The sequence below is a fragment of the Lepidochelys olivacea genome (genome assembly GCF_965140295.1).
Source record: "Lepidochelys olivacea isolate rLepOli2 genome assembly, chromosome: 8".
Lineage (NCBI taxonomy): Eukaryota > Metazoa > Chordata > Testudines > Cheloniidae > Lepidochelys > Lepidochelys olivacea.
In genome coordinates this window covers 70,022,748-70,036,554 of record NC_140418.1, presented here as the reverse complement: position 1 = coordinate 70,036,554, position 13,807 = coordinate 70,022,748, and the positions used below count along the sequence as shown (strand labels likewise).

The 13,807-nt window shown below is 40.3% G+C and overlaps 1 protein-coding gene across 2 annotated transcripts in view; it reads right to left on the bottom strand.

Moving 5' to 3' along the window:
- Nucleotides 1-948: 948 nt before the first annotated feature.
- The window catches only part of OLFM3 (olfactomedin 3), a 134,391-nt gene continuing 121,532 nt past the window's right edge, over nucleotides 949-13,807 (bottom strand). For both annotated transcript variants that reach the window (XM_084636300.1, XM_084636299.1), the window contains exons 5-6: nucleotides 4,773-4,879; nucleotides 949-3,461 (exon numbers count right to left, since the gene is read on the bottom strand). In XM_084636300.1, the coding sequence (XP_084492426.1) occupies nucleotides 2,784-3,461; nucleotides 4,773-4,879 (785 nt within the window). In that variant the 3' untranslated portion in view covers nucleotides 949-2,783. The remainder of the gene's footprint in view (nucleotides 3,462-4,772; nucleotides 4,880-13,807) is intronic.

Genomic DNA, 13,807 nt, shown 5'->3' with positions numbered 1-13,807 from the left:
GTAGCAAATGGACAGCAATTAAAGAATCCTAATGGAACTTACAGAATTTCCATTAGAGAATCTGCAGAACAAGAATTTTTCACAGAAATTGGGGTGAAATTCACCCATGATTCAGAGGGCCCTCTTCATGACCTAAGCCCTAGCTGCTGTAAAGGTTGAATGAGCATGGACTAGCGAGTCTGAACAATAGAGCTGGTGGAAAACTTCTTGACCAAATGATTTTTGGCCAAAAGGGTTTTTTGACAGAAGGGCAATTTTCATGAGAAAATTTCCATTTGTGTTTACATTTGGGTGGGTTTTGTGGGGAAACAAAAGCTGGGTTTTTTTCAGTTTTCAACAGCTGAGAACCAAGAATGTTTCAATTTTTAGTTTAACAGAAACCAAAAATATTTTGGCTTTAGCTTTTTGGAAGAAACCTGAAAAACTCAGCCAAAACCATTTTCATAGAAATGAAATACATTTTTGACCAGCTGTACTGCCCACCCTTTATGTATTCCAGAGATGATCTCCATGACAGCCTAACACAGGCTGGTGTGGAAGACTGTGATGGAGGTGGGTTAGGGCAGGGGCTGTGCAATCAGTATTTACATGGATCCAGTGACCCCAACACTCAGAGTAACTGATATTGAAGAGTTATCATTGCTTTTCCAGCAGGAAGAGGGAGAAAAAAGGTAGGCTGGGCAGCAGTCTTCCTCTTTTGTCTATTGGCAAACATGTTGTTTTCTCAACTCTTTACACCCTATGAGAAGTTTATTTTTTTTTCAATTAGTCAGAAAAAAAGGCACACTATTATTCCATTCTTTGCATGCTTACATATTGCACAACAGACACGCTTTGAGACCAAATATACTTTAAGAAGTTAACACATTTGGAAATAGATAAACTGATCTCAATTGGTATGTTGAAGGTAGAATTAACAAGTGAAATCGCTTCAAAATTGATCTGGTAAAAAAAACAATTTTTTAATTTTTTGACAAAAGAACAAATTGTTCATAAAAAAGATTTGTGATTCCCACCCTCCTCCCCATTTTCTGGTTAAAAGGATTTGAAAAAGGTGTTTGTTCTAAACAAATTTTGGGGGAAACAGCGCCTCTGTGTTCTGTACTGCAGACTTGTGGCTTTCATAATCTGTGATCTGCATCATGGTAACATGAAATAATTCCATATCATCCTTCATGTTATATAGCATTTTTTTCCTTTTCTACCATGTCAGTTGCAAAAATAAGTAAATAAATCCTCCACAAACAACCCCATCCCACCCTCACAGTTTTGAAACTGGTAATATTGGTAAAACTCACAGATTGCACAAAAAAACTTGCGTTCAAGAGAATCCATTTTTGACCAAAGGCAGCAATACTATTTCAGTCTATCTATCAATATCTATTTTTGCAAAATATCAGTTGCAGTTTGTTTCGCCATGCACTACATTTCCCATTTAAATCAGTAGACATCAACTATCATGATGGATACCAGATGTCATGCCTGACCACTTTGCCGCTCTTTTTTTTTTTTGACCTGCTATATGTCCAGATAAGCCTTCCCTCAGTGGAAATGTGCTCCTCTTATTGTAGGTAATGAGGTTGGTAGATCCAGGAAAGCCACCTCCCTTCCATCCCTGTTTCTACAGTGGCCTCTGTTACAGCCAGCCAGAGGGGCAGTTCATACATATAGGAGTGCAGGCTGAGGCAGCAGCCCATATACAGTCCTAAGTATCTCTCCTCTTATCCTGCAGTATTCATGTAAACCTTGAGAGCCTGCTTCCAAAGGAGGAACCCATAGACAGATCACAGAAAGCAACATGTAGCTTTCTGTTACGATAGGGAGAGCTACAAAACATGAGAGCAAAATAACACCCAAAATTAGAGAGTGAAAAAATACATCAAAAAGAAAATGATTGGGAGGAAGGAAAGGTAGAAAATGGTGTGGGAGAGAAAATGAGCAAGGCAATTGATGGTGGCAACAGAGACTGGCACAAGAGGATGTAGGCTGATAGTGCTGATTTGCTAGCATACCCCAAGTGTGTGTGCGTGATCTACCAGCGAAAAGTAGGGGGACCCGCTGTCATGTGTTTGATAAAATTTTAAATTGACCCATGTTTAGAACTGTGATTAAACTTCAATATATTTTATAAAAAATAGTACTTAGTTTACTTTCACGGAAGTGAAGAGATACAATTGCACAATGGTGGTTACAATGTAGAAATACATATCATCGATAAACTGCAAGTGAGTTCAAAACATACTGTACAGCACCGCATCAGAAATTGTGTGATGGCAAAATGAATCATATACATTTTTTCAAAGTAAATCAAATCCCTAAAATCTTTCTCTTGGAATAAATAATAATAATGTGCATTATGCTTCAGATTGCTACCAAAATATTTCCTGATGTTGAGCAATAGACAGAGTCAAAAAAGACATAAGGTAAAAAAAAGACATTCATGCATTTAAGCCACCATTAGTCTCTGACTCTAATATAAGGCAGATCATAATCTTTTTAAAACTGTCTTTAGCCATTTAAACCCTCTTTAGTGCTTTTCATGACAAGGTCATGGCAGGCCTTGTTTTTTCAAGAGTTAGGATGCTTGTATTTCCAACCGGTCATTTTTGACAGGCTCAGCCATATTTGGAACACATTGCACAGTAGAAAATGCGTTTGTTTTTTAATGAAAAAGAACTTAAATAAAAAGAAATCCAGAAGGATGTTTTAGAGTTTATCACAAATGACACTTTTGAAGTGTGCGTGTGTGCCGGGGGGTGGGGGTTTAAGGGGGAGAGACAAGTTTATGTGTCATCTTCGGTCTTAATGATGTGGAAAAGGGTGACATTGAACAGGACCTGATGTCCATTGTTCCAGGCATAGAGAGCTCTATCTCTTGCATTGTAGTCAAGCATGGATATATGAAAGTACTGATTATGGAACGGAATGTCTGTATACTCATAAGTTGAGGTTTTTGTGGAATAAGAATAGTAGACCTTGGCTCCTGTTAAATGTGAGTTGGTAACATACAAAGTTCCACAGATCATGAAGGATTCCCCAGCACTTCTTTTTGGATAGCCTGTACTCCAGCTCTTCATCACTTCTAACGTATCCTGGTTTAGCTGGCTGATAACAATGTTGCCTGCATTCTGGTTGGTAGCATATACGGCCCACAGCCCAATTTCATCTGCCATCAGGTCAATATCTGAGAAGCCGCCCCAAGTGTAGGGGTACACATTGTGAAAGCCAGCATATTCCAGGCTACGCTGTGCAAGCACCCGTCCTGCGTCAAAGCTGTATTTGATGATTATGTTACTCTGATACTTGTTGAAATAGAGGGAGCCATTGTAGACAACATGATTGGTTCCTGCCCATTTGAAAGGAAGATTGTATGTTCTTGATTCAGCCCCACTGACAAAGTCTGTGATTGATTTGTATTCACGGACAATTTTATTGTTAGTATAACTGTCCATGTACCAGACCTGAAAGAAAAATAAAGAATAGGCTGTGAACTACTGAAATAGAATCCTTGGCTGATCATGCTGTATACTGAGTACATTTTAAAAAATGTTCCAGAAATCCTGTGGCATTGTAAGTTACTAGACTTGCTCATAAAACCTACAGAAGTGCAAGATGTGTTTGTATATTTATTCTGTTGCAAAAACATTAGTAACACTATCGTTTTGGATCAGAACCTACTCAATAGCCTCTCTGAGGCTGCTTTCACAACAACGTCTGCCAGCGTCAGAGAAGTTTGCTTTTAGAGTGTTCTAAAAGCGTGGGCCTCTGGCTCAAGGGGTCATTTGTGTTGTTAATGATGTGCCCAGATTGTGAAAATCCCAAAGATGGAAGGAAAGTTGAGTGTGACTCGAACCTTTGAGTCACACCCAGAATTAGAACTGCTTGGAATTTTTCAGATGAAACTTTACTTGTTGAAAAATGGCATATTTTCAGGAATGAGAATTTTCCATGAAAATGTGTTTTTTGGGGTTTTTTTTTGGTATCTTACCGATTTTTTTCCACTTTTTGGTTCCCCATCACCTTTCTCTCCCATTTTATCTTCCACACCTTATTCCTTTATTTCACTCCCCACCTTTCCCCCCTTTTACCCCTGCTAAGGGGGGAGGGAAGAGAAAGTAAAAGAAATAAAACAATAAAATAAAAACAAACACAAATTTTCTTTTTGCTGAAAATTTGGAAAATTCCCCCCAAGATGAAATTTTGTTAATTTTTGTGACACATACGTGCCTTATTTCAAACTAGCTGTGACTGAAATCAAGCAAACTCAAGTGCATTGATTTTTTAGTATTGGCCTTATCAGGTAAAGACCTGGATAAACCACATTGAGGGCTTAACTCTGCAAGCATATGCATTAGTATACACATGTAGGAAGCTCATTGACATCAGTGAGATTACCCACATGAGTAAAGTTACTCATGAATAACTGTTTACAGGATTGGGTCCGTAGAAGATGGTTATTGAAAAAAATATAATGAAAATAAGGAAAATAATGTTTATTTGTATACAGAATACAGACTAGTATGCATCCTCCCTGAAACAAGCAGTTTAAAACTAATGAAAATATGTAATACGGTTGAATTATTTTTTTAAGGAGGATGGTTTAACCTTTTTTCCCCTGAATTACTTCAAAATATAGGATATGAAAATGCAGGGAATTCGAGAAATAAATGCTAACTGGGAAAATCTCATGTAGGGAAAATATCTCCTTGTAAAGATTAAAAATGCAAATAAAATATCAGAAGAACAGAAAGATATTCAATGCCCCAACGTACTCGGTTATTCTTTTCTGATGCTAAAGGATCTGTCATCCAGGCTCCAAATCGGGTTCCAGAGGTCTTGACTGTAATGGGGCCTGTAATTTTCATCAATTTGCCACATGCTGAAATTAGAAAAACAAATGTACTCTTATGAAAGCCACAAACAATTTAAATATAACCTGACCATATTCTGAATGATGTCAAAGAGCTGTCTAGGGAACAAGACTAATTGCTATAAACCACAGAATGATTTCAGGATGTATGGGGTTGCTGGTTGAAAATGACTCTTCATCCTTAGTGTATGAAGACGGGTAGTTTACATTTTCTCCATTGAAAAAGGAGACAGGGATTTTTTAGAAAAGTTAATAAAGATTCTGAAACACTTTTATACCTTCTGGGCTTAAACAAAATAAGATACAATATATTAAAATATCTCCCCCACCACACTCAGAAAAGCCAGAAGCTAGTGTTGCCTCCAAATGAATTTGAGAAATCTATCCCTTCATTAACAACTTGACACATCAGAAAGAGAAAAGGGAAGTTAAAAAATTCTAATGTAGATTCACAGTATGGCATAATCCAAATATTCATAAATTTAAAGATTTTGAATTGACTTTTTTCAAAATTATATTCCATTTACATCTCGGTGAAGAGTACAAAATAAGCTATGTTTGAGCTCCTGCTGTCTTGGAATGAATTGTCTAAGCACGAACCGCTCTACCCTGCAAATGTTACTACTAATACTACTAAAAGTGCCTACTAATGTGAGTTAATTCCACTGTTATAGTCTCCCCAATACCGTGTGCAACTCAAGGGTCAGGCAAGTGGAGTGGATTTCATTCTTAGAGAACTGAAAATGGCAGATCTAAAGTCCCATCCACGTGCCCCTACAGAAAGACCTGACTCATCCCTGCTCTCAGTTTATGAGACTTAATGCACAGCTCATTATTTTCTAATTTCTCCCCACACGATCGACTCGACTCCATAGGTACATCTGGAATAATAATCCAAGTTCTAATATAATTAACTCCAATATACCATAGATAACAGTTACAGAGATAGACTCGAATGTGTAAAACCACCATAGGCTTATGGGCAAAGTAATCAGCAAAAAACACCATAAATGAAGAAAGTAAATATGAGAATTATTCTGGACTTGTCTGCGCATCAATGGACATGTAATCCACCATGCTGTCCCTTGTTAGGCTGTCTGGGAGGAAATAATGAGAGTCAATATGATCTTGAATGCTGACCTTCCTAATAATCCAAAAATCTATATTTTAGGGGATATTAATAACATGCCTATTACCAACAAAGCTTACAGGGAATTTATTCTAAATGTATATTGCCAAAAACTTAATATCACAGAATGGTGTAGATGAATAAGTGACCTTGGCAGTTTGGAAAAATATTATATTCCAGCTGAATGTAAATATTGAAACATTTCATGATTGTTTTAAAAAAAGTATTTTAGATATATATAATTCATTCTGATATAACTGCTATTGCACATGACACAATCTAGTCAGAAAAGGTAAGAGACAAAGAGAATATAGCCCTTTAGAAGCTAAGGTATATCATTCAAAGGAGCAGGTTACATCATGATTTCATTTTTAATTTATGTAACAGACACAGAATGCACTGTATTGTATGTTCCTATTTCAGACAGTTATAATGGGGCTATTGTTCAGGTAGTTTCTGAGTTATCACCAAAAGCAATTCAATCCCAGGCTAGGAAAATGGGTTATAACAAAAATTAACATAACCTAAGTACATACTGAGGATTTCATGAACAGCACAGGTTGTGTTTTTACTGTTAAGGCCCTCTTAAAAGAGAGCTAGTTGCTAGTTCCCCCCAGTTGCTTATAGTATTTAATTAACTAGCTCTCCAAGGACGTTTTTTTACAGAACTGCTACCAGTGTCACACATGGCCCAAATGCTTCCATTCTGGTATGATTTGCAAATCTCCTTTGTGGGGAGTTGACTAATATATCCCAGTCAGGCCAAGTTTTACCCTCATTTAAGATGACATGTCAGCAAACTCATTTTGTGAAGTATATATATGTGGTGAAGTCAGAAACCATTTGGAAAGTACTAAAACAATTATGATTTAAGAATCAAATTAGTGGAAAACATACAGAGCACTGAAAGAAATTAGAATGAAATTAGTCACCGCAACTAATTAACATTTACTTGCTGTTTTTTTAACTAATGGAAAAAATACAAACTGAATAATGTAAGAATTTGCTGGGTACATAATTAGTATCATTCAAGTACTGTGTTTAAAATTAGAATTAAAATACATGCTTTCAATTTTAGAAAAATTTGGAGTTCTAAAACAAAGGATATTTTAAAAAGAAAATGGAAAATTTAATTCAGGAAGATACAGAAGTATAAAAAATTAGCCCTGAAATTTAGCTCTAGAATTTACAAAATAACTGTTGGATAATTATCTTTCAAAACCCATGGTGGGTTAATCAAAGAAGAAGAGGGATGAATTTAAAAAGAGACAAAATTCTGATTTCATATAATCCAGTGGGGACATCCCCTCAACAAAGAACATGTTGCCTCCACTTTTTCCTCTCTCTCTATTGTAGTTTCTGGCTTTCCCTTTCCTTTTTATTGGAAACAGAAGCCCCAAAGCTTCTGTCTCTGTGCATGGGGAGCTTGAGGAATCAGTTTGTGCTATTTAGAACTAACTAAGGCTAACACATCTTATACCCACCACATCCCATCTCCACTTTAAAGGTAACTTTGAATCCAGTGCAGAAGTTTCTGATATGGCCCCCCAGTGGTGCATTGTGGGTCTGTTGGCTTCCTAATGTAATTGCTCTCATACTAGTGCACAATGTAGACTGGACTATTCCCCTCTGTGATTTGGAGGGAGATAGGAGGAGCAATCAACGCCCACCTCAATGACTAATGTCCCCAGTCCTTCTACATCCCTTAGAACAAGTTATCTTGGCACAACCTCTTCCCAGCTGAGACTTTCACTCATGGAGTGCAGTGATATGTGCCTTCAGTCCTGCCCTCCTTTCAAATCTCAACAGATTCCCCCCAGTTGCATGTATGCATACATCCCTCATTTGTGGCAACACTTAGAAAGGCATCTTCAGTTTTCATTTGAAAAGTCTGGTCACTCTTATCAACAATATTGCTTTGTGTGTGGGAGGTGATGTTATAGAGTGATAGTGTGCAGAGGAAAACAGAAAATAAAACTCCCATTTTTGCATAAGGCTGATGCAGGCAAAGGGCAGTCAGAATTTTGTTCACGCACAACATCAGTATCCAATGTGCACCAATGAGTAATTTGAATTCAGAAGGAATGACAGAATGACAATGGAGGCCCCAAAGCACATCTCAACTTGAACAGTGATCTTGATGGATCAGTTTGTACTATTTAGAACTACTTAGGGTTACTGCGTATAACCTTCATGGTTGAAAATTACTCTGAGAGTGCCACAAATCAGCTGACCTGCCAAGTTCTGATCATGGAAACAGAGTGAGGCTCTGGGCTCTCTGATTGGGCGGAGACAAATTGTGAGACCAGAGGAGGAAATTAATTGACAAAATATAAGCCCCATCTCCTCATTTCACTTCCATGAATCACACAAACACTAAATCACGTGCAATGCCTTTTTGACAAGTGGCACATCAGAAGAAAAGAGAATCTGATTAACAGAATTTAAAACAATGAAAAAGTAAGCTGCCCCTCTTCTCTGGGAAATATTGTACCTTAATCTCATCATTTTCTCCATGTCTGTCTTGTGGAATCTGATCCTGCAAACACATTTGCATACATGTAACAATGGAGCTGTAAAGATTTTGCAGGATTGGACCTTGAGGCAATCTGTATTTGTGTACATTGTAAAGTGCCAAGCCCACTGTGCTAAAACATTAGTTGTTTTATTGAAATGTTGTTAATTATTATGGACTAATTTATTCCTAAGGCATTTCATGGCATTCTTTATAACAAGTTATTAAAGAATGAAATGTTATTTATAAATTTAATGTTAAAATAATATTAAATATTAACTTTAACTTTCCCCTATTTGTCCAACTGTGGTGCAGCATTCTACAGGGATGTCTGCAGAAAGAGAACTGTTTTGATATGAAGCCTTTTAACAATTCATAAATGAAGCAAGATTAGTTTTGTGACATGGTTACAAGTAGTTCCAATTTTCCGTTCTGAGCAAAAAATGGAAACAGGTACTTTTTTATCTACTTTACTGTAAACTGTGATGATCTAATCCCAGCTCATTCTCATCTTCAGTGCAAACTCCCATAACTGTCCATTTGGGAATTGTTCTTGAATGTGAACGTTGTTTGTGAGGGAATGGTGATATTAATGAACTGAAGATGCAGAATCAGTCCCTTAAAATGTCAGTGACATGGCATGTCTGGGTTACATTTAGAAGATCATCTTTTCAACAGAAAATAAAACACTACTCTGTCATGTTATATACTGTAGCTGACTGATGTAAAAAACAAACTAACAAAAAAACACATGGCCTCTTCCACAGGCAGGGGCTCTGAGAAAGGAAAACTCCAAGAGTTTCCCCTAGTAGAATTTTCCTGGAATTATTCTGTGGGGAGGGGAGTGGGATACAGATTGCTGCTTTGTGCAATGGGCAGCGGTTCTGTCCCAGAACCCATCAAACCTACCAGGGCCTGCCATCTGTATCAGTTCTTCCTTCTGCATCTGTGGAGCCAAACTGCCAGGGAGTCTGCAGGTGGAAGCTGCCCTTAGAATCTGCCTTTAAGGAGAATTCCCTTCTGTGGATGGGAGCTGCAGAAGGATTAGTTCAGGCTCAGGCTGCATTAACTTTCTCGTGGCTTTCTGAAGTGCTTTCTGCAATGCTGTTCTTTGAGTCCAGGCCATGGGAAAAGTGCTGCAGAGATGACTGAAATTCCCCCTCCCAGGATGGGGTAGATCAGTATATGGATCCCACTGGTCTTCTCTGGTTGGAAGTCTAATTGGACCCCTTGAAGCCAAAACAGGGGTTTCAGCTACAGCAGCTGGTAAAATTTCTAGATCCTGTTTTAAGTTAGAAAGTGACCAGATTAAAAAAGGAAAGGAAATAAAGAGCTGGTAAAAACAACAAAATGGGGAAAATGTCATGGCCCTCCTTCCCTTGAGGTGAAAATAAATTAAAAAAGAAAAGCTCTTGATCCAATTCATTAGATGTTTTCTGGATAGTCGGTTTCTTGTTTCCTTTGGAAACAAGATAGAAAGTGAATATTCTAAAAACAGTCCTGGGAGGCAGACATGCTGACAGCAGGGTGGCAAAAGACTAGATGATGGAAAACTCCTCATTGTTTTATCCCCTGCTATGTCCTTTCATCAACTCTGAAATGAATGGCAGACAGTAGCATCTACAACTATATTAGACATGCATGTGTCATAAATATAAAGGGAAGGGTAAACCCCTTTGAAATCCCTCCTGGCCAGGGGAAAGCTCCTCTCACCTGTAAAGGGTTAAGAAGCTAAAGGTAACCTCGCTGGCACCTGACCAAAATGACCAATGAGGAGACAAGATACTTTCAAAAGCTGGGAGGAGGGAGAGAAACAAAGGGTTTGTGTGTCTGTCTGTAGTCGTCTTGGCCGGGGACAGAACAGGAATGGAGTCTTAGAACTTTTAGTAAGTAATCTAGCTAGGTATGTGTTAGATTATGATTTCTTTAAATGGCTGAGAAAAGAATTGTGCTGAATAGAATAACTATTTCTGTCTGTGTATCTTTTTTGTAACTTAAGGTTTTGCCTAGAGGGGTTCTCTATGTTTTTGAATCTAATTACCCTGAAAGATATATACCATCCTGATTTTACAGGGGGGATTTCTTTATTTCTATTTACTTCTATTTTTTATTAAAAGTCTTCTTGTAAAAAACTGAATGCTTTTTCATTGTTCTCAGATCCAAGGGTTTGGGTCTGTGGTCACCTATGCAAATTGGTGAGGCTTTTTATCCAACATTTCCCAGGAAAGGGGGGGTGCAAGTGTTGGGAGGATTGTTCATTGTTCTTAAGATCCAAGGGTCTGGGTCTGTAGTCACCTAGGCAAATTGGTGAGGCTTTTTACCAAACCTTGTCCAGGAAGTGGGGTGCAAGGTTTTGGGAAGTATTTTGGGGGGAAGGACGCGTCCAAACAGCTCTTCCCCAGTAACCAGTATTAGTTTGGTGGTGGTAGCGGCCATTCCAAGGATAACGGGGGTAATATTTTGTACCTTGGGGAAGTTTTGACCTAAGCTGGTAAAGATAAGCTTAGGAGGTTTTTCATGCAGGTCCCCACATCTGTACCCTAGAGTTCAGAGTGGGGGAGGAACCTTGACATGGTGGCACAGTGGTGGGATTAACCTGAAATCATTTTGAGATCCAGTTGAGATTTTTTGAACTAGAAATACAGATTTTAAAAAGGAATTTTTAGGAAGTCCAGAAGGCAGCTTTGAAACTGAAAGCAGCTTGGTTTCTCTCTGCTTTGTGGCCAAGCAGAGACAAAAGGGGATTATCTTGTGAATTGCAGGTTTTCTTTGCCTGGAGGCAGGGTACTTAACTCCTGCAGGGAAATTCACAGTCTTCCAACCCAGAGGTTTTTTTTTTTCTTTTCTTCCTAAAAGTAAATAGGGGGTGTGTGCTCTACCCATTTGCCTGGAGACAAAAGTGGCAGGGTTTTTTTTAGGATTTTGATTTTTTTTTTGTTTTACAAGGAGCACAGGTTTGAAAAGAAATTTTTTTTCTTCTTTGGGCTGGGTAAGCAGGTTTCCAAGTAGTTGGAGGTTTTTTGCTTTAATTTGGGCCCAGAGCAGAGACAAGGGAATTGTCTTTTTCTGTAGGCTGACAATCACTATCAGAGAATAGGTATTCTATTCCAGCACAGCAAAATTTTACAGCCAAGTTTTGTTTGTTTATTTCTAAACCTCGGGTGTAAAGTTAGTTAAAAACAGAGAGGTTAGAATGGCCAAATCCTCAGCTCGACTACAGCTGGAATTAGCCAAATTGCAGGCTGAGGAAAAACAAAGGGAACATGAAAGACAGATAGAACTCATGCGGCTGAAGGAGGAGGAGAAGGAAAAAGAGAGGAAGCATGTGGAGGAGATGGAGAGGATAAAGGCCCAGCAGAATATACCAACAAACCCTAGCAATCCTTCTCCAGGTACCACTTCCCATCCCAGAAAGTTCCCCACCTACAAGGCAGGTGATGATACTGAGGCCTTCTTAGAAAACTTCGAAAGGGCCTGCCTTGGGTACAACATCTCTACTGACCAATACATGGTAGAGCTGAGGCCGCAGCTCAGTGGACCCTTAGCTGAGGTGGCAGCTGAAATGCCTAAAGAACACATGAACAAGTATGAACTGTTTAAATCCAAGGCGAGAGTCAGAATGGGGATAACACCCGAGCAGTCTCGTCGGAGGTTCAGAGCCCTAAGGTGGAAACCAGACATGTCATTTACCCGACATGCCTACCACATTGTAAAACATTGGGATGCCTGGATATCAGGAGCAAGTGTTGAATCTCCAGTAAATTTGCCCTTCCTAATGCAAATGGAACAATTCTTAGAGGGTGTTCCTGAGGAAATAGAAAGATACATCCTAGATGGGAAACCCAAAACTGTAATTGAGGCAGGAGAGATTGGAGCCAGATGGGTGGAGGTGGCAGAGAAGAAGAAAACTGGTCGCAGTTGGAGCGGAGACCAGAAGGGACCACCCCAGACCACACCCTATTACCGGGGGCCGCCCAAAGCCCCACCTACCTCCCAAAGAACCCTCCAGACCCCTTATCGTCCCACCACCCCGTTCTCCAGCAACCCTCCTCGCCCCAGTGACCCGTCAGCTGGACGATGTTTTAAGTGTAACGAGCTGGGGCATGTAAAGGCCAACTGCCCCAAGAACCCCAACAGCTTACAGTTCATTGCACCGGAATCACACCAGAGGTCCACAGGCCCAGATACCTCCCAGATACCCTTGGAGCGGAGGGAAACTGTGAGTGTGGGTGGGAAGAAGGTCACTGCGTGGAGGGACACCGGAGCACAAGTGTCAGCTATCCATGCTTCCTTAGTGGACCCCAATTTAATCAACCCAGAGATCCAAGTGACGATTCAACCCTTCAAGTCCAACTCTTTCAATTTGCCTACAGCCAAGTTGCCTGTCCAGTACAAGGGCTGGTCAGGAATGTGGACTTTTGCAGTCTATGACGATTATCCCATCCCCATGCTGTTGGGGGAAGACTTGGCCAATCATGTGAAGCAGGCCAAGAGGGTGGGAATGGTCACCCGCAACCAGGCTAAACAAGCCGTGAGGCCTAGCTCTGTTCCGGAAACTTCTATCAGGACCCAGTCAGAGGTGATGGACCTGGACCCCAGGCCAATGTCTGCAACAGCAGTAGTGGATCCAGTCCCAGAGACCCAGACGGAACCAGTCCCAGAACCGGAACCAGCCGAACAACCAACACCAGACCCCGTGTCAGCACTGAATCCAGTACTTGCAACCTCAACACCAGAGGGACCCACCGAACCTGAACTGGCAGCAGCCGATAACCCTACACAAGAGGCTCAGCCGGAGCCTGAATCCCAACATAGTGCACCAGCGGAGAGCGGTTCACAGTCAACAGAAACAGCTCCATCCCCTATATCGCTTCCAGAGGGACCAAGCCTAGGTCCACAATCCCATGAGGAACTGATGTCTCCAGCATCAAGGGAACAGTTCCAGACCGAACAGGAAGCAGATGAAAGCCTCCAGAGAGCTTGGACGGCGGCACGGAGCAACCCACCGCCTCTCAGCTCTTCTAATCGATCCAGGTTTGTTGTAGAAAGAGGACTTTTATACAAGGAAACTCTTTCTGGGGGACACCAGGAAGACTGGCATCCTCAGAGACAGTTGGTAGTTCCAACTAAATACCGGGCCAAGCTCTTGAGCTTAGCCCATGATCACCCTAGTGGCCATGCTGGGGTGAACAGGACCAAAGACCGTTTGGGGGGGTCATTCCACTGGGAGGGAATGGGCAAGGATGTTTCTACCTATGTCCAGTCTTGTGAGGTGTGCCAAAGAGTGGGAAAA